Source organism: Macrotis lagotis, chromosome X (genome assembly GCF_037893015.1).
Source record: "Macrotis lagotis isolate mMagLag1 chromosome X, bilby.v1.9.chrom.fasta, whole genome shotgun sequence".
Taxonomy (NCBI): domain Eukaryota; kingdom Metazoa; phylum Chordata; class Mammalia; order Peramelemorphia; family Peramelidae; genus Macrotis; species Macrotis lagotis.
The window spans coordinates 462340548-462362298 of NC_133666.1; the positions used below are offsets into that span (position 1 = coordinate 462340548).

Here is a 21751-nt window from a genome sequence, read left to right on the forward strand (position 1 = left end):
TTTAACTTGCTTCTAGAAGTTAATACAAAGCAAATTTAAAGCTGAAACAAATAGTGGTTGAATAAAGAGTAGTTTCTGATTGATTGCAAAAAAAATCTTCATTTTGTGGGGGGTTTAAAAATACCTGTAGTTGCCATGGAGAGTGATAGTCATTATAATACAAAAACATTAGCATCAAAGCTTATTAGAATCATCTATTTATGAAAATGTCATGTGGTTGGAGTTGCAGCATGATCAATAAAATACTAATTATCATAGCTGGATGCATTTCTATTTTTCTGTTCATTAAGGGTATCCATAAAGAAATTATTATATTCAATTAGTATTTCACAAACTGATAAATTCCATGAACAAATGTCTAATAACTCCTACTCAGTGATTAAAAAATAATTCATTAACAAAAATAATGCAAAAAAATCAGATTCTTTTAACTCTAATGGGATTCTAGTGGTCAACATATACAGAGGACAATTATAATGAGGATGGAAAGAACCATTCCCCCATACATATAGGGTCTACAGCCCCATATAGAACCACAATATCCACATGTACCTCAAATTATGCATAGTACCTATCTTAAAGTGGAAAGAGCTGCTTGAGGAAGTAGTGGGTTCCCTTTGAATAGGACTTCTTAAGTCTTCAGATAGAGACTGAACAAGCAATTATGCAATAATGCTATAGAGCACATTATTTAGAAAGAATTGAACCAGATGGTTTCCAAGGTTTCTATGAAATAGTCTTATGACTGAGAATGTCATGGGAATGTTATTTTCTTATGAGATATCTGATTTTTTTAAGATTAACTGTTCATACATATAGACATAAATGTCTCTCTCTGTATATATATGTATATATATACACATATATATATATGTATATATTATTTGGAATATGTATTAGAGTTTTGATATGATGCATTGAATTGCTAGAAGTTATAAAGTTAGGAAAAATGCCTTTTATCCTAAAAATGTCCTCTTATACAGCTGGCTTACCAATCACATTATACCTATCATTAAAGTCATTTCTTTAGTTTAAGACTTTATGTCTTCAAAGGTCCTGTTAAGATTCCTATAGGTTACCAGGGAGAACCCACATTAATAATTGCTATTAATGTGTCTCAGATCCATTAGTTGAAAGTGGAGAGGCCAAGGTATTAAAAGGAATGAAACACAGGACAGGTAAGTGTTGGGAACCATTGCATATGGGAGTATTGTAAATTATCTGCACTTGATGTCCTTGAACACCAAGTCTTATCTTGCTAAGTGCCACCATAGTGGGAGTGGATTAGAGACTGGAAAGGTATTTAGGCACTGGTGTTTTGGTGAATAAATGGAGCACTTGGAAAATTTGCCTTCCTTGTTTCCTACCCCTCCAATGCTCGCCTGGGGAAGGTTGAAAAAGATCAGAGCTGTTCCTCAGGATGGACAGATCCAAGAGAGTAAGATTCCTTGACAAAAATGTCTCAGATAGTAAATGAGAGGAATTATTATTTTAATAGTCCTTCTGTCTGTGATTAAGATTGGAAGTGAGGCAGGACTAGATTTCTTTTAGCATAAAAAGGAGTAGTGTTTAAGCAACCATACAATCCTGGATATAAACTGAAATTGATAATAATATTCTATAGGGAAGTCTCTTCAGAGTCTTTGTTTTCCATGGCTCAAAGAACCAGGGATCAGTAAACAGTGGTGTTCAATGCAAAGACCACTGAATTTGAAATCAATGATGTGGGTTTAATTTACAGTTGAACATCTCAGTTTTGCTACTTTTTACCTGTGGGATTCTGGACAAAGTTATTTAAACCTCAGCTTCCTCACATGAAAAATAAGGTAATTGGATTAGACAATCACTTAAAACCCTATGTCCTGTGATTCTAGTCCCAGAAAACCCAAGGAGTCCTACAGTTGATTGTCTATAAAGATGGAATCCAAATGACAATGAATGAAGATTGTGATGTTATACAAAGTGAAAGGCTAGTCCAATTAAACACACAAAATGTATTAGTTTGTTTATGGATCCTGTCTGGGAATTTTCCTTTCTTCCTCTTTCAGCTTCTTCTGATTTACTGCAAAAGAGTAGTAGCAACTGGCATGACACTCGTCTTGCAAGGAGGAGAAGGAAAGCAATACTGATCACTGGAACAGTTACTGAAAGGTAGAATGGACTGCATCAGAAGGTAAGCAGCTTCCCCCTCACTAGAAAACTTCAAGCAAAGTTAGAGACATGGTAGAGAGGATTGTTGGTTTATTATTAGTTGGACAAGATGATCTTTGTGATCTCTTCAAACTCAGAGATTCCATGATTAATGGTTCAGAAGTTTGTTTTCTATTTTTTCCATTCTTTAAATAAAATATTCTTAATAATGTAAATTGAGTGCTTACATTTGTAAAGTTGTCTTCATTATGCTAGGTGCTAGAGAATATTTACAGGATTCTTGGTGGTAGCTGTAAGTTGAAGGAAATGAAGAAAATTTCCACATTATACCTGGGTCCTTTATTCCAGAAGAACCTAGGTGGTAGCACAAGAATTACTTGGATTTAGATGAAGTAGGGTAAATTTTGACAATCATATTTTTACTGAAAATGATTCAGAAATAAGGGAATTCTATTATCTTCAAAAAAATCCTTGATTATCTGAAATAGAAAGAATATCAAGTTGATTAAGTTCGTGTTTAAATTAAGCTTTAAAGTTTTAAAAATATCATTCAAATTCAGGAAGTAAGAAAGGATATTTTTTTCCTTAACTTTTTCAACATATTCTAGGTATTATGTTTTTAAGGAATGAAAATACTATTCAATTCAGAAAAATTTTTGATTAAAATTATTTGATAAATTTTAGCATTAAATCACCCATTGCCAATAAACTCAGAATTGTATAACTTCAGTAACAATAACTTTTTTCCAGGAGAAAGTGATGTCAAAGGAATTATGTTAAAAACTAAAAATGGAAATTATCATTAAATAAAAAATTTTAAGGATATATTTAGCTAAAGTAGGGCGTATACTCTAGAAAGCTTACATTATATGTGTTAGGAACATGTTTTAGGAATGGCTTTAAAGCCAGCATCCTCTCAGTTCAGATTTGATGCTGGGACAAAATGAGGCATTTGCAAGTCACTGAATATTTAACAAAGAAAAAGGTTTATTTTGCCCTAAAATGACAAGTATATACATCAAGGATACAGTGGAACTTGGCATCCCTGAACATGACTGCCTCTCCCCTCATATCCCACCCCATCTAACTTATGAAGATGCCCTGAAGGCTATTCATGGGCCAAAGGTATATGGTTCATCTCAACTACTCAGTGTTGATGGAGTTCATGATCCTGGAGAGATAGACCAGATACTTCCATGTTGTTCTCAACAGACTATCATCAATCAGTGCTGAAGGCACTGACTGTTTTCTTCAGATTGATGTCCATCCCTCTCTAGACAAATTTCCAACTGAAGAATAGGTCTTGAATGCCATTAGGTTCCTCTCCTGTGACAAAACTCTTGGTCCTAATTCTATAACACCTGAGATTTACAAGGTAGAAGGTCCATTGTTTATGCAAAAACTGACTGAAATTCCTGGGTTAAATGGAAAGAAGAGGTTATCCCCTAGGAGTTCTTAGGGATCTTGTTAATTGTCCTGTGACAATCGCATGGAGTGGAGGAGGATCTCTCTCTTAGTCGTTACTGGCAAGATTTTTGCCAGAGTCCTTCTTAATAGGCTGATCCTTTACCTGGAAGATGAGGTCATCAACCTGAGAGCCAGTGTGGTTTCAGAAAGGGTCAAGGAATGGTCAGTGTAGTATTCACTGCCCAACAGCTCCAGGAGAAATGCCAAAGCATAAGAGATATGTGTGCACGACTCTAGTTGATTAAACCAAGGCCTTTAATACTGTCATTTGTGAGGGCAATGGAAAATTATGTCAAAATGTGCTTGCCTGGAGAAATTCATCAGTATTGTATATCAGTTTCATGATGGCATGCTTGCCCAGGTTCTGGATAACGGACTATGTTCATGTGCTTTCCCAGTCACCACAGAGGGAAACAAGGCTGTGTTCTTAGACCCATGATGTTTAGCATGATGTATTCAGCAATGTTTTCCAACACCTTCAATGAGCATGAACATTACATCAAAATTATCTCCCACAAAGATGGTAAATTCTTCAGCCTGAAAAGTCCAAGACTAGATTGGAGGGAGAGTTGGTACATGATTTTTTTTGTTTGCATATGCACTTAATGAATCCTCAAGCTGAGATGCAACAAAGTATGGATCAATTCTCTGTTGCTTGCACTAATTTTAGCCTAAAAATCAAGAAAATATAGTGTTCCACCATCTAGCACTACATCATCATATGAGGAACTATTGATTGTAACAAATGTATAAGTTTTGAGTACTGTGGACAAGTTCACTTACCTTGGCAGTGTACTTTTTAGAGATGTACACATTGAAAATGAAGTTGACATGCACATTACCAGAGATAGGTCATTTTTTGGAGGACTCCAAAAGAAAATATGGGAGAGAAGTGATATTTAACTGGCTGCCAATTTACATTATTAAGAATATTTTATTTAAAGAATGGGGGGAAAAAGAAAACAGAAACTTCTGAACCATTAATCATGGAATCTCTGAGTTTGAAGAGACCACAGAGATCATCTTGTCCAAATGATAATTAACCAACTATCCTCTCTACCATGTCTCTAACTTTGCTTGAAGTTTTCTAGTGAATAGGAAGTTGCTTACCTCCTGATGCAGTCCATTCTACTGCTGATCTAATTGTATATATCTGTGAAACCTGGACAACGTATCAATGCAATGCCAGGAAACTAAATTACTTTCATTTAAATTGTCTAAGAAAGATTCTGACAATTATCTGGCAAGATAAGGTACTGAACACTGAAGTCTTTTCTTAAACTAAACTGCCAAGCGTTCAAAAATTATTACTGAAAGTGCTGCTACAATGGGTTGGACATATTGTTCAAATGCCATCACTAGCCAAAAAGATCATTTTATGGAAAACTCAGAAGATGAGCATTCACATGTTGGTCAGGAAAAGCAAGACAAGGACACTCTCAAGGTCTTTCTGAAGAACTTTGGAATTGAATATGTGATGTGGGAAATACTGAGAAGTTGCTATACTTAATGAGTAAAGCAGAATTAAAGTAGCTCAAAAGAAATGTGAGATACAGAAATTTAGAAAGTCCACTTCAAATGTTCACATGGATTATTTGTTCTGAACTCACATTGATCTGATCAGCCACAGAACACACTATAACTTGACTCTAACATTAAGAAATGTTGTAATTTTGATCCTCTTCAAAAATGAAGGACAACAGCCAACCAATCTCTCACCTCCTAAATCCAATATGTTGGTAAGACCTGTTGATTTCTCCTTTGCATTTCTTAAATATTCTACCCTCTCTCCTCCTATACTGCCACCACTGTGGCACAGGCTCTCATCACCTCAAGCAGGGACTATTGCAAGGTGGTCTTTCTGACTCATCTTTCCCCACTACAATCCAATCTCTATTCCACACTAAAGTGATTTTCCTAAAGCATAGTTATGATCAGGTCACTGCCACCTTCCCTTCAGGGTCAGATACAAAATACTTTTTGATGTTCAAAGCCCTTCCTATCTAGTGTGCTCCTCCTTTTCCAGACTTTAATTCAACAATGCTGGTCTCCATTGTTTTCCATGAACAAGACATTTCATCACTTGTCTCTAGTCATTTTCTCTTGCTCTTCTCCCATGCTTGGAATGATCCAATCCATCTTCACCTATTGCTTTCATTGGTTTCCTTTAAGTTCCAACTCAAATCTCATCTTCTTTAGGAAATTTTTCTCAACCCCTCTTACATCTAGTGCCTTCCTTCTTTTAATTATTTTCTATTTATTTTGCATATATCTTATTTGTGCACTTTTGTTTATATGTTATATCCCTCATCAGATTGTGAACTCCTTGAGAAGAGGAATGTCTTTTGACTCTTTGTATCTCCAGTACTTAGCACTGTGCCTATCACTTAATAAAATATTTATGCTCTCTCTTTATCCTCTATGTCCCCCTCCTCCAGCACTGAGAGACTTGCTCTATGTGAATAGGGGCCTGCACTGTTTAATACAGAGTAGTATTCATATGCCACCAGCAGAACCTTTATACCGGGTTCTATAGTGCCATAGCTGGCCATCCAATCACTCCACCTCCATATCTGCTTCTTCTTCTTCAATTATGATGTGAAGATGAAGCTATCTCCTCCTAACATATGTGTTAAATGATAAGGACAGGCCTGACTCAGACAGTACTCTTCCTTCAGGTTCAGTGTTGGAACATATGTAAAACTCACAAATCAATCAAATGTTAGTAAAACAAATGTTTATAGCTCCAACATAGAACCAGTAGCACTTAGAAATACAAGAGAAAGAGCCCTTTCACTTCCCATGAGGGAGAGAGCAGAAGTAAGTGCCCTTCCCACCCTACCCTTGGGCATCTCCATGGATACCCCTTGATTAGCAGTTTTGCTTTTTGTGCCCTTCATTGACCAGGAAGCCATGCCCATGACACTTTGGTCAGAGCCCTTCAGGAACCTGTGTAAGAGGATTTGGAGTTTGAGCCTTAGCCTCCTAAGCCAACTGAGTCCCTAAAATACTTTGGTCATCTCTAAGGTGCTTAATAAAGAAAAGAAAGCTAGTGTAACCCACATGGGAAGGGGATCCCTGGTAAATAGAGATCTATCAAAATGTGGAATCTACCTTGTCATACCTGATTACCTTGCCACGAAAACTTAGGACCTGGGAAATTACTTCCTTCTGGTAAAGCAGATAACCTATAATTCTCTAGTCCTGGGGAATCTTATATTTGACTTAGGATAGATTTATAAGGCTTAAGATTTATGAGGCTTATAAACCTCAGAGTTGAACTTAAGAAATCATAATGGCATGATTGTTGAAGATGCAATTCTGTGACTGATGAGGGAGAAGCCATAATGATTGCCAAAAGCAAAGAGGATGGAAACATTCAGATTATGGGTTAAAGATAAGACTGGAACTCTGTTGCTGACCAGGAGCCAGGAGGGTTAGTGAAGGATGTTATCTGAGATAACAATTCCTCCCAGCTAGAGAATTTTATGTCTATTGGGGGAGAAATAGATTTTCCTGCTTTAATTTTTTGTTCCTTTCCCTTACTGTCCTAGAGACCCCATTTATTCGATGAGAAGGATTCTCTTTCACTGTATATGTTACTTAAAATGTGTATAATGGGAACCCTGGTCAGTAAGGGCTAAATTCCAAGAGAATTCACAGTATGTTTTTATTGCTACTAATCTACATGAAGGGTGGGTAAGCCTGCTTTTAGAAATACAAGAGAAGAAGCCCTTTCACTTCCCATGAGGGAGAGAACAGAAATAGATATAGTTTGTAACTTCTCATCTTACTGAATGGTGATGAAAAAATATATCTAATTTGTCTTCTGAAAAAGAACTAAAGATCCATTGCTGAATTACTGTGGAAGTGGGAGAAATAGCAATAATAGAACTAGCAGCATCTTGCTGCCTGCCTTGGCTGCTTCATCTCCTTACTTAACTGCCATTTGTATAGTCATGAATGCATGGAGCTTGTTTCTGCTGTCTCTTTTGTGTTTGGTTCTTTTCAGTTCTTAGGTGAATTTACATGTTCAAACTGAATAGATCAGGTGTTAAAGTTGTGAGCAGAAAAAAAAGATCAGGAGAACTATTTGAAGTACCTTCAGCAACTGCATCTGGTAACAGCAATAACCAAATCTGGTGAAGAGTCAAACTTGAGGGAAATCCTACTTGATCCAGAGCAGCAGTGACCCAACCTGTCAGCCAAGACATCATGCCCTGAAAGCAAAGGAATGACTAGTTCATTGGTTATGACACACCCCAAAATGAACTTAGTGGGGGCAATGTGTTGTAGCTTCTATTTAAAGCTTGATTTGAATCTCTCTGGCAACAAAATATTTAGTAGAGAATGTACTCCTTGCTTGAAACATTGTTTTACCTTTCTATTTGCCATATTTTTTTTAAAAAAATAAATATCCCTTTATAAAAGTGAATTGATGTTAACTGGCTAAATGATATTAGGAAGATACTAATTAGTAATTGATATTGGGAGGAACACATTATTTGGGGGATTGGGAGAGATAGTTCTGGAACTGAGGAACTAAGGAAAACGAAACCAAACCCAAAGTCACATATTACATGTATAAATCTTAATTATCATGAATACTTTTATACTAACAAGTTTGAGAATATAGGAAGAGATTTCCCCCGCCCTTTGCTCAACGAGCTAGGTTAGGGGAAGAGACACAGAGAAAGACTTCTAATGTTGTTTCCTTAAGTTTTGGGGTATACACTTGAATCTTGCAGGAGTATCCAAAGATATCCCTAGACCGCCTTGGGGAATTCTTTTGAACTTTTGAGAGAGGTATATCAATCAGAAATGACCCAATGAATGTAGGATGAAGATAGGAAGCCAAGCTGAAAGAAAAGAGATATATTCATGTGCTGAGAAATCTGCTCTTGCTCATGGCAAATTAAGATTCCTGGGGTAGAGATTTTAGTTTTTATAGTACTGTTTAAATCAACTTAAAGTATCCATCCAATTAATAGCATTTTTGTCAACAGCATAGAAAAACATTTCTCAGAAGGAGGGTGTAAGGAAATAGGGAGATCTGTTGAGAGAAAAGGAGAGTATTTGTAGATTAGCAGTAGAGTTTTCTGTCAGGATAAGGAAAGAGGGAAAAAAATACCAGAGAAATTTTCATAGGCATGAAAACAATCCTTTTAGACAAAATTGTAGGTTCTCTTATCTAAGAACATCAAGTAATTAAGATAGTAGATGAGGAGGTTTTTTAAATACTGGTCATCATGAGGTAGGGGAACATCTACATTTTTAGTCTATTGAAATGTAACCAAATAATTATGGTTATTATTTTTAATTCTCATAAATGGAAATGATAAAATCTAGGGTGTGGAATTCTGGATCCACATAGCAACCTGAGAGAAAAGTTAAGCCCTCAATGGAGAGAGAAAAAGTAAGACCATTGATCTGACTTGAAATATCAGTAGGGCTATTATAAGCTATAACAGGTTGTCTTTGCTCAAAGATGTCCATATCTTGAGGTTTAAAGGTTCATTAACTCATTTATGAGTTACCCCTTCTGGTTAACTATATAAAACAAAGCCCCTTTTGTCGATCTCTTTGCTTCTTCAATTTTTAAGTCAAAAGAATGAAGAATAGAGGATGTAGAGGAAGAAAGACTATATGAAGGGACTCAGACAACCCAAATTTGGGAATAATGATAAAAGTTACTTAGACATTAATTTGATATAATATTCAATTCAGTTTACTTTCATAAAATACCTACAAGATGAAGGATACTCTTATAGGTTTTAGAAAAACAAAAGTTAAAAATAACAAAATCCCTGTCATAGTTACTATCTAGTAAAAAGGTAACCCATGAGAAATAGAGCTGACCTAGAGATTATATAGTCCAATCTCATTTTATACTAATAATTTATGGACATGCAACATTCCTTCTTGATATCCTCTCCCTCAACTTGTACACAAATCCACAGGTTGAACTCCTGGAAGGGTGATTTCTTTTTTTGTACCAAGGTAATCCTTTGAATTCCTGGCTGCAACTAGTACTATATCTCACAAGTCACCACCACTATGCTTCCTATTAACAGATAGTAGCATTTAATTTATTAAAACTTTTTGCTGAAGTAATGTAGCAAGATGAGTAGTTACAAAATATTTCCCTCATAAACCTGTGATGTGCTTCTCTACAAATACATATTTGTCCATGAGAAGTGGGGCTCAAACTTTAGTAGTGAGGCATGCTGGATAACTAGAAGGGCAAAGACAAGTCACAGTTTTAGATTTGCAGAGCATCATCTCTCTCTTCATTGAGGTTGATCAAAGAAACAAAGAGGGTGGCATCTGATCTCCTTTGATTAACTGATATCTTTAAATTTGGCCAGACTGAGCTAATCTGACTATTTTCAACCACACTTTCCTATGCTATCTTTCTTGTTGTATGTTCACCCTCAGCATGGACACCATAAATTGTTGCAGTGAGATGGGAATGACTTCCTTCTCTGCTCTCCATCTTTTCCCCTTGGCTCCAAGAAATGAATCTAGGAATGTTGGTTTCTATGTTGTTCATCTTTCTTAGTTTTGAGTTCCAAAGATGATCCTTATGGGTTCCAGTAATTTGAACCATGTTGACCTTGGAGGGAGGATCTAGCAGGTGGGATGGTGCCAGCCAGCCCAGTAGGAAAGCCTTGAGAATCCAGGGTGCTTAGGATTTGAGCCCTAGGGTACTAGATTTGGACCTGGAACTGCTAGACTTGAACCTGGAACTGTACTCCATGTGAACTAAGCTAAGCTATAAATCCCTTTCACCTCCCAAAGAGCCAGAGATGGGAGGGAGTGGGAGGCAGAGTGGATTATGCCTCCCATATTCTGAGAAAGTAAGTTTCTTAATATCTTTTGAAGTAAATATTTCCTTGTAAAAGCTAATATGACTAAAGAACTAGGTTCCCCCTACACATGGGAACATCATGAACAGAAACAATAGATATTTGAGAAGAACGTAAACATGATTTTAACCCCCCTTAAGGATACCAGAGAACCTTGAGGATAAAATGATGTGGCCTTCAGGCTATGGGAGCCAGTATGGCCAGTATATCATAAACTCAATGGTAAACAGAAATCAGAGAGGTAATTTAAATAAGAATATAGCAAAACATCCCTCCTCCTTATCCCCTCACAGAGGCAGAGACAGAGAGAATGAGAGATAACAACACACACACACACACACACACACACACACACACACACACACACACACACAAAGAGAGAGGCAGACAGAAATCTCACCAATGGGAAAATTGTCTGAGTTTCTAGTGTGGCAAGCTCTTCAATCTGTTGACTTGTTCCCATAGTCTTCCCTTCCTTCTGGGTGCCTGTCCCCGAAAACTGAAAGCCAGAAGACAGGATCCCTTCTCTTCCAAGATCTCACCAACTCGACCTCCTCATGAAACATGGGACATAAAGTAATCATTCTCTCTGTTATACAAGAGGGTTTTATTCAATGCCAGTTTTGAACACTAGAAAGTAGAGGTATCAGTGAAATTATGTGACAGAAACAGTATGTGCCACTAGGGAGCAAGAGATGGGGATGTGACCTGGGGAAGCATCTGTGGTAGTCTTTAGGGGAATAAGGAAGAGAGCAGGTGAGAATCTATGACTAAATTCTGAATGACCACCCACTAGAACTTGAGTCTTTTAGTCCTCTTCCCCAAGGGGTTGAATTGAATAAAGGGAACGACTGTTGCTACTCACAGGAGAAGCCTGGGAAGAACACAGAACTGAGTTTACTAAACCAAGACCAGATAAGTACTCAGTAACCATAGCTTCAAAAATTCTGGGCAGGATGAAGCAGTTGAGATAGGTCAAGATATGGGAAGATGGAAAGACACATGCATGGAAGCAACTAGAGAGACATTGCACTGGGAAAATCAATGCCTTTGCCTAAGTAAGAGATGGAATGCTGAGCTGCTGTCTAATGATTAGACTAACTAGATCTTTCCACTATGGTTCTATAACTTTAAAGTGTGTGTAAAGAGGGTATTGGGAAAGGAGAATCTTATTGTAATGCAGATTTATTATGAAATATTGTTGATAAAAGCAAAGTTTTACCAGATGGAAGGACCCTGCAAGTTCATTCTGAACATCATCTTCAAAAGTATCTACACAAGAAGAGATTAGAAACACCACAAGGAGTATCTATTATAAGTTTGTTGAGAATTTATGCTCTTTTTTAATCTATGATCTCCTCCCCCATATTTTTTCTTTGACTAAAACAACCACTGTTTTCCATTTGTTTTTTCCTTTACTGAACCTCAAAGGTCTCATCTTTCTCAACTCAATTAGATGTAGAAATGTTTTTATAGATTCATCTAGCCTTTCATCCTGACAGATTCCCAAACCATATGGCAAGCTATAAAATGCAGTCACCTCTAGCAAGAAACCAATGTAATCTGACAGCTCTACAGAATAACTCAAGAAAGGAAATGAAAATTATCCTTCTGGTTAAGATTATGGTGGGAATTTGAATAATCATAGTGGGTATTTTTTTCCAAAATTAGAAATTAAGTAATTCCTGTGGGAAAAACATCATAGAACTTTGACAACAGTTTAGACTGGTAATATATTTGGTTTGTGAAAACAATGTTCTCAGAGTAATGCTGTCTACTATAATACTGTGATGGTAATACTGTCCCCCTCCATTCTAGAGACCAATTCTATGAATGTGGGTACTGCTTAAGTCTGTAGTTCATTTTGGACTCTCAGATGAATACTAGAAGGTCTAATCCAATCAGAAAAACTTAAAATATGTCAAATATTTGGGTTTCTCCATGGCCCATCTAAATAGTAAATTAGAACTCTTCATATGATCTAGGGGGAAAACCAAATTTAGATTTGGCAATTAGACGATTAAATAGTGGTCTATGTAAGGCTGGACTAGATCAGCAAGCCTAGTTCTATAACAGCTTCTCAGAGTGACTTCCTATTTCTGGGATTACTTTCTTTTTTCTTGTTATCACACAATTACTCAGCATCCCATCCTTACTTTGGGAGAGCAGAGACTCAACCTAAAGTATTATTTCCTCAGCATAGCCATTTAAGTTCCTCTAGGGCAGGAGTTTCTGAGAGATTCTTGTTGATATTATACTACTTCCTCAGTCAGGGCCTTGGTCATATACCCATTTTGACCTTACCTTGGTATATGGTGTAAGATGTTAATTTATACTTGGTTTCTGTTATAATTTTCCAGTTTCCCAAATAATTTTTGGCCCCAAAGCTTGGATCTTTGGTTTTATCAAACATTAAGTTCCTATGATCATTTACTGCAATGTACTGCATACTTAATTTTTTTTATTGATCCAACTATCACTTTATAATTCAGTTTGTCATCTGATATAGTTAGACTACCTTCCTTCACATTTTTCCCCTCTATTGATTCCTTTGATATTCTTGAGATTTTTGTTCTTCCAAATGAATTTTGTTATGATTTTTTTCTTATTCTATACAATAATTTTTCAGTAGTTTGTTAGTATGGCACTGAATAAGTGTATTCATCTTGATAGAATTGTCATTTTTAGTATATTTTTTTGACCTACTCATGAGCAATTCATATTTTTCCAGTTGTATAGATCTGACTTTATTTGTAGGAAAAAATGTTTTGTAACTATGTTCATATAGTTTCTGGGTTTGTTTTGGCAGATAGACTCACAAGTATTTTATATTATCTACAGTTATTTTAAATAGAATTTCTCTTTTTATTTTTGCTAGACTTTGTTGGTATTATATGGAGATACTGACAATTTATGTGAGTTTATTTTATAACCTAATACTTTGCTAAAGTTGTTAATTATTTTAAATAGTTTTTAGTTGTTTCTCTAAATATAACATCAATATTATCTGCAAGGTGGTAATTTTGTTTAATGATTTCCTATTCTAATTTCTTCAATTTCTTTTTCTTCTCTTATTGCCATAGCAAGCATTTCTAGTACAATATTGAGTAATAGTAATAGTAATTTCACCCCTGAGCTTACTGGAAAAGCATCTATTACAGATAATAATTACTGATGGTTTTTAGAAAGCTACTACTTATCATTTTAAGGAAAGCACCATTTATTGCTATGCTCTCTAGTTGCTGTTGTTTGTTCTTCCTTCTCATCTAGTAGGTGACTTGCATGATTATGCAAGTGAGTTGGTTTTGAGTGAGGGGGTGTTGTATTGTCATCAAGCCTCACTTTCTCCTCTAGAGTCATCTGAGGCCAGTGGCCAGATATGGATCAAGACAACTTGGAGATGGTCCTAGATGTAGTAGGAGACATTGGTTTTTTAAAGTTAGGTCTTTCCCAGGTCACTGTTTGATTCTCTGATATTTTTAATAAGTATGAGTGTTGTATTTTGTGAAAGGCTTTTTCTGTACCTACTGAGATGATCATTTAATTTTATATATATAAAATATATAATTTTTAAATTTATTAATATATTTTATTATTGATATGATTAATTATGCTTACAGTTTTTCTACCCTGCATTCCTGATATAAATATCACCTGATCATATTTGACTATATAATCTCCTTGTTAATATTTTATTTAAAATTTTTCAACAGTATGCATTAGGGAAATCTCTAAGTCATTCAAGAAGGGATACGGTGTCTTAAATTGATTCTCCATCTCCTAAAGATTCAAAGACTATTATTCTAAGATATCATTTATTCTGGGCATATGAGCCCAGAAGATCCATTAAAATTTCAGCCATGTCTAGGAATATAAAAGTAATATTTGGGGATTACTCTTTTAAGAGCCCAGAGTTTTCATTTCATTATTGCTATTTTTGCTTTATTCTAGATGCTTCTTAGTCACATATTTAGATTTCAGGACTTGTGTGATTTGAGAAGAACTAAAGTAAAGTGAAAAAGGGGGATGGTCATCTTAGAAAGCCAATAAATCATTCATAGAAGCAGGATAGCCCAGTCTCAAAATGTCACAAAACTCATTATATAATTATATTGGATCATCAACTAAATCACATTAACTGTCCCCCAGAGGTTATTCTTTAAAGGAAAAAAGACCAAGCAGTTCAACATTTAGAGATAGCCAGCAATCAATAGAGCTTATACTAGGAGTCAGGAAGACTTGGGTATAAATTCTGCACTGGCTATTTCCTTAGCTTTATGACCACTTAGCCTTTCTTCCCCCTGGTTTCCTCATCTTTGAAATTGGATAATGATAGTACCTTCTCACTCACAGAGTTGTTGATCTTAAAAACTTTAAGGCCAGTGTACTAAAGTGAGCTCTTTTTATTTTATGTAATTATGTTAAAGATAAAAATGCATTCAGTATTTTCTAATGCCATAACATCATATGCTGGAAAACACCATATCTTCTCTCATCTTTATTTTTACATCTTCAACTGACCTCTCTTTACTTAATTCACAGGAAACTCCTGCCTCTATTCACACAGTCAACTGATTGACATAAGATCCTGTAATTTCTATGACCTACTTCAAAGAAAGTTATCATGCCATTTTTTATTTTTACATATGTGAAAATTTAGGAATCTTTCTAAAACAATGAGGAGAAAGGCATAGGCACAATAAGAACTGATACAGGAAATGGAATGACTTACTTGAACCTTCACTTCTGAAACAATTGCCATTAAAAACTCATTTGCATGCTGTTAAATGATTTGTCACTGATGGGGTCAGGAAGCTAGGAAATGTGCTTCTACCTCTTTGCCCTCATTTCTCCCTCATTTCTTTCATTAGTCTAAAATAGACTCTCTCCGTAAGTGGGAAGGAAAAGCTGTGAATTTCATTTGATCTGTATTGGGAGATGCCTTCATGTTGCAGAAAAATTAATGATTTCTTTAAAAAAACAGACCTATGCTTTTATCAATGTTATTGTTCTTCCAGTAAGAGGTTTCTTCTACTACAGCACATCAGCACCTTCTTTGAAACTGAGACTTTTGGAAAGTGGACTAAGGTTCTGAAGTATTGGGATTGACCCAGAGAGCCCAAGGAGTATGTCAAAGGCAAAGTCTTCCTGACTTTGAAGCCAATGCAGGAGTCTTCCACCCCTCTGTCTTTCTTATAAAATCTAAATTCCAGAATGGGAACTTGCTAGTATTTCATTCAAAATAAAAAGGAAAATGTTAATTAAACATAGTGTCCTTTCAATGAATCTTTTTGAAGTTCTTCCTTTCAGGTTGCTTGAGGCTGAGTTAAGTATCTAGGCAGACTCTCATGCAACCCGGGTCCTTCCTATTTATTTGGTCTATTGACTGCATCTCTATCATAAAGAAACAAAAACATCTCCATAAAATTTAAAGCCACTAAGGTATAAAACAGAAAAGAATAAAAATAGGCTTATAAAAAAACCATCTGTTGTCAATTCAAAAGCTTTCCTCAGAAAAGTCATCTGCTTGTATACTTCTGCACCTGATTTTTTTAATCATGGCATGAAAAAAAATAAGCAATTGCCATATCATAATCACAATTTGAAGATTTCTCTAATTAGAAAGTTTTCCAGGCTAATTATTGCTCACAAAAAGCAATGCTTGATCAAATAAGGAGAGGTAAAGGTTTCAGTTAATACTGAAATCTTTGTTTTAATGTGAAAAGACATGATTCTAAGCAGGAAAAATATAATATTCAAGGGCAAAATCCAGAATAATTGTTACCTGGAATTTTCCTTACTCTTATTTCTAATGTGGGTCTTTACCTAAAGGTAATGAAGTTACGATCCCTTCTCTATAGCTCTAACCAAACATTGATCTTTTAAGGGTACTGTTATTCCCTATTGTTCTTTAAGGTTGGGACTCCTGAAAGGCAAAGGTTACTTTGTTCAAAGCACCTGGTGGAAAACAAACAAAAAACCCCTCAATTTCTGGAGTTTAAAATTAATGAGTTAGAGAATTGGGAAATATTTTGGGATATCTAGGTCATCCTATGACTAATTAGTCATTGGATTTAACTATCTTCTGAACATAGAATGACTACATAGGCAGTTACCATGCTTTCTTCCTCATTTTATTTTATTTTTCTTTTTTTTTCATGTTTTTGGTTTTTGCGAGGCAATGGAGTTAAGTGACTTGCCCAAGGTCACACAACTAAGTGTCTGAGGTTGGATTTGAATTCAGCTCCTTCTGACTTCAGGGCCAGTGCTCTATCCACTCTGCCAGTTAGCAGCCCCTCTAAACTCATTTTTGAAGCCTACACCTAGGTCATTCTCTTCATCTGTTTCCCATCAGATCCTGGGCTGTGTACCTAGAACAAAAGGATCCCAAGCTCTGATAAGGGAGCTTTCATCATTTTTTAGCCACTTCTAAAATCAAGCTTGTATGTATATTTCTTTCCCTTCCCTAATTTTCTAGTTCCTTTTGTGTACCGTCTCCCACCACTAGACAATAAATTCCCTGAAGACAAGGACTATCTTGTGTATATTTATACCACTAACATTTATACAGTACTGGCACAACTGTGGTGAACTCTAAATAAATGCTTTTTCATTCATTCATTCATATGGTCATGCTTGCCTATACCTGTTAACATCTAAGACCAATTCTTCTTTGCTTTCAGAAATCTTAAAAAATTCAAAACTTCTCCTGCCTTATATGAAGTACTGACTTCAGACATGAGTTATTATAGATAAGGAATAAATTGCTTCTAGGTAATTTCAAACTCATAATTAAACCTTTTATACCTGTTCCATTATAATGGCCATCTATACTTATTACAATTTGTCAATAGAGAAGCATTCACCCAAAGGCATAGGCACATACAGAGTAAGTATACTGGCACACCCTTGGATATTGACCTTCTCCCAAGGAAAAGAAATTATTATATCTTTGTTCTTATGGATAAGGGTTTTACCTGGAGAGCAAGGCTGAGGGCCAATAGTATGGGCATATCAGCATATTCTCTATGCTTATCTGAAATCAAAGGCCTTTATACTTTTACAATACCATTTATATATGGTAGGAAGGTAAAATGGATAGGAAATTAATTGCCTTTTAAACCAGGAAGCCCTAGTTTCAAGTCCTAACTCTGACATAAATTAACTGTGTGACCTTTTTCAAGTCTCAAACTTTCAACATTCAAGTAGACTCTCTAAGGTTAATATGCTTCAGAGAAGGTACCAGCCTTCTAGAATGTATCTCCTCATCTGAGATAAAAAAGTAAGCCAACTATGATAAATTCTAATCAACAATCTTGTCTTGAAGAATTGATAAAGAAACAAACCTCCCTCCTCTTACTAGAGAAGTGGGAAGAATGGATGTGGAATATCAATTGATTTTTGTGTAAGTTTTTACCATGGTGGTGCTATAAAAAGGCAACAAATTATTAAAATAGATTTTTGCAGAGGAAATCAACTTTGAATTGGTAAAAGATTGTATCATTTCTTTTTAAATTTTTTTCACATTACTACAATAGTCATATTGTAAAAAATAAACATATTCATCCTCCTTCCACTAAGATAGAGAAACCTCAAGAAAAATAAAGTGAGAAGAAGAAAACACTGTTCCAGTTTGTATTCAGATACCATTAACTCTGTATTTGGAATGTATCACATTCTTTATCATAAGTCTTTTAGAGAAGTTGCTTCAATATTTTTTCCCACAGTTGCTATTACTAGTTGTATTGCCCTCCATTCTATTCTTCCCAATTCCCATTTACTCTGTTCTCTCTCTCTCTCTCTCTCCTTTCACTCTGTCCCACTCCAAAGTGTGTTGTATGACTACTCCCTTCCATGATCTTCCCTCTCTTCTATCACCTTCAACCTCCTTCCCCTCCCCCCTTGTCCCCTTCCTCCCATCCCCTTCTTCTCCTTTTTTTCCTCTAGGGTAAGGTATAGTTCTAAACCCTATTTAATGTATATGTTATTTCCTCTCAGAGTCACTTCCAATGAGACTGAAGGCTCACTCATCCCCCCCTTACCTTCCCCCCTTCCACTCCATTGCAAAAGATTTTTCTTGCCTCTTTTACATAAAATATCTTAAACCATTCTACCTCTCCATTTTCTTTCTCCCAGTACATTCCTTTCTTGGCCATTAACTCCATGTTTATATCATACCTTCATATTTACCTCCCTCTGTTCCTTGTCTATAAATGCCCCTTCTAATTACTCTATTAAATGAGAAAGTTCATGAGTTATCAAAGTCATCTCTCATGCAGAAATGCACACAACTCAATATCATTAAATCCATCATAATTTGATCTTCCCATCCACCCTTTCTATGCTTCACCTGAAGCTTGTACTTGAAGATCAAAAATTCTGTTCAGCTATGTTTAAAGTTCAAAATCCCTTATTTCATTGAATGTCCATCTTTTCCCCTGATAGAGGATGTTCAGTTTTGCTGGGTAGTTGATTCTTGGTTATAATCCTAGTTTTTTCATCTTCTGGAATATTATATTCCAAGCCCTATGAGTCCTTAAAGTAGATACTGCTAAATCCTGTATAATCTTGACTGTAACTTCATGATATTTGAATTGTTTTCTTTCTGGCTGCTTGTAATATTTTCTCTTTGACTTGGGAGTTCTGGAATAATATTCCTGGGAGGTTTTTTTTGGATCTCTTTGAGGAGATGATCATTAGATTCCCTCAATTTCTATTTTACTATCTGCTTCTAGGGTATCAGGGAAATTTTCCTGGAGAATTTCTGTAAAACTGAAGCCTAGTTTCTTTTCTTGATTATTACTTTCATATCATACAATAATTTTTAGGTTATCTCTCCTGGATCTGTTTTAGGGGGTCAGTTTTTCCAATGAGATATTTCACATTTTCTTTTAGTTTTTCATTCTTTGGTTTTGTTTTAATGTTTCTTGATTTCTCACAAACTCTCCAGATTTCTTTAGTTCCATTCTACATTTGAAGGAATATTTTCTCCAGAAAGTTTTATAAATCTTCTTTGCCATTTGGCCAATTCCACTTTTTAAAGCATTCTTCTCTTCATTGACCTTTTGGACAGTTTTTTCTATGTGACTGAAACTGGTTTTTAAGATGTTATTTTCTTGGGGCAGCTAGGTGGTGCAGTGCATAGAGCACTGGCCCTAGAGTCAGGAGGACCTGAGTTCAAATCTGGCCTCAGACACTTAATAATTTGCCTAGCTGAGTGATCTTGGGCAAGTCACTTAACCCCATTTCCTTAAAAAGAAAAGAGCATTCCTTCTCTTAAATTGTTAAAAACAAAAAGATGTTATTTTCTTTAATTTTTTAAATACCTCCTTCACCAAGCTGCTGACTTGGTTTTCATGATTTTTTTTTCATTGTTCTTACTTTTCTTCCCAATTTCTCCCCTACGTCCCTTATTTGATTTTTTAAAAAAGGCAACAAATTATTCAAATAGATTTTTGCAGAGGAGATCAACTAGAAAGCCTGGACCAACAAAAGCACCTGGAAAACATCATGCAGGAAATTATAAGGGAAAATTGCCCAAACTACTAAAACAAGATAACAACAATAACAATTGAAAGTATCCACAGAACTCCTCCAGAAAGAGGCCCCAAAGATAGAAACTCAAGGATTGTAATAGCCAAATTCCAGAACACTCAAATAAAACAGAGAATATTTCAAGCAGCAAAAAGAAAACAATTCAAATACAAAGGGAACACAATCAGATTCACACAGGACCTATCAGCCTCAACATTGAAGGATGGAAAGAACTGGAATAACATATTTTAGAGAGTTAAGGACCTTGGATTATAGCCCAGAATGTGCTACCCTACAAATTTCAGCATATGCTGTCAGGGAAAAAGATGGATGTTCAAGGAAGTATAGGACTTCCAGAATTGCCCGACACAAAGACCAGAAATGAACAGAGAATTCAATTGCCAAAAACACAACTAAAGAGTTACATTAAAAAAAAAATGAAAAAAGGGACTGAAAAAACAAAAATGTTTTAAATAAATGTTGGTCCCTAAAAGGGAAGATATAACAGTTCTAATTCTTTAGAAGTTTACTTCTCTAAGGAAAATTAAAGGGTACAATATAATTGAAGAGAATGAATCTAAAGGGTAAAACCTAAGAAGATAAAGAAAAACTAATCTTCAAGCAAGGGTGTTAACTTTAATTTAAGTGCCTCATTATACTTTGACTCAATTTAATCCCAAGGTGCTAAGCACCTTGTCTAATGAGGGTTATCATAAACTGTAAGGACCTTACTTACAAACATTTGTAAGGTTCTCAGGTGAGACCTCCAGAGCCTCCCAATATTTACAGATATTTAAGCATCATAAACTGTGAGGACCTAAGACAATGTCTCTGTTGCTTAGAATCATTTGTCCAGTTCTCAGTGAGAATTCCAGAGCCTTCCATTACTTAGAGATCTTAAGACTCTTACAATTCATTAGATCAGCATCAAGTGCTTCACTAAACAAGGGGTTTACCCCCTGGGCGGGGGTAAAGTATGAAAGAAAATAGGCCTATCTTGTTAAAAGGCAGCATTGGTAATGAAGTTATATCATTACTAAACATGTATGCACTGAGTGGTATAGCATCCAGATTCCTAGAGGAAAAGCTGAGCAAATTACAAGGAGACATAGACAGCAAAATTTTAATAATAGGAGACCTCAATCTCCCTCTCTCAAAACTAGAGAAAACTAACAACAAAATAAACAAGAAGGAAGTTAAGAAGGTGAATGAAATCTTAGAAAACTTAGATATGATAAACCTCTGAAGAAAACAATGGGGATAGAAAAGAATATACCTTTTTCTCAGCAGTACATAGCACCTTCACCAAAATTAATCATGTACTGGGGCACCAAAACCTTAAAAATCAAATACAGAAAAGCAGAAATAATAAATACACTTTTCAGACCATGATGCAATAAAAATTACATGTAATAAAAGGTCAGGGAAAGATAAACCAAGAACTAATTGGAAATTAAATAACTTTATCTTAAATAATGGGTGGATCAAATAACAAATAATAGAAATAATCAATAATTATATCCTAGAAAATGATATGAGACATCATATCAAAATTTATGGAATGCAGCAAAGGCAGTTTTGAGGGGAAACTATATCTCTAAATGCCTATATGAATAAAATAGAGAAAGAGGGGATCAACTAAAAATCTAGAAAAAGAACAAATTAAATAATCCAAATTAAATACCAAATGAGAAATTCTGACAATCAAGGGAGAGATTAATAAAATGGAA

The 21751-nt window shown here is 35.5% G+C and overlaps 1 protein-coding gene across 5 annotated transcripts in view; it reads right to left on the bottom strand.

The window, feature by feature from the left end:
* Positions 1-2323: 2323 nt before the first annotated feature.
* Positions 2324-21751, bottom strand: part of EPB41L3 (erythrocyte membrane protein band 4.1 like 3) — a 244688-nt gene continuing 225260 nt past the window's right edge. For 2 of the 5 annotated variants that reach the window (XM_074202413.1, XM_074202416.1), the window contains 2 exons: positions 7721-7838; positions 2327-2505 (listed from right to left, as the gene is read on the bottom strand). In XM_074202413.1, the coding sequence (XP_074058514.1) occupies positions 2375-2505; positions 7721-7838 (249 nt within the window). In that variant the 3' untranslated portion in view covers positions 2327-2374. Of the gene's footprint in view, positions 2506-7720; positions 7839-21751 lie in introns of all 5 variants that reach the window. The other 3 variants (XM_074202418.1, XM_074202414.1, XM_074202421.1) reach the window with 3 other exon arrangements.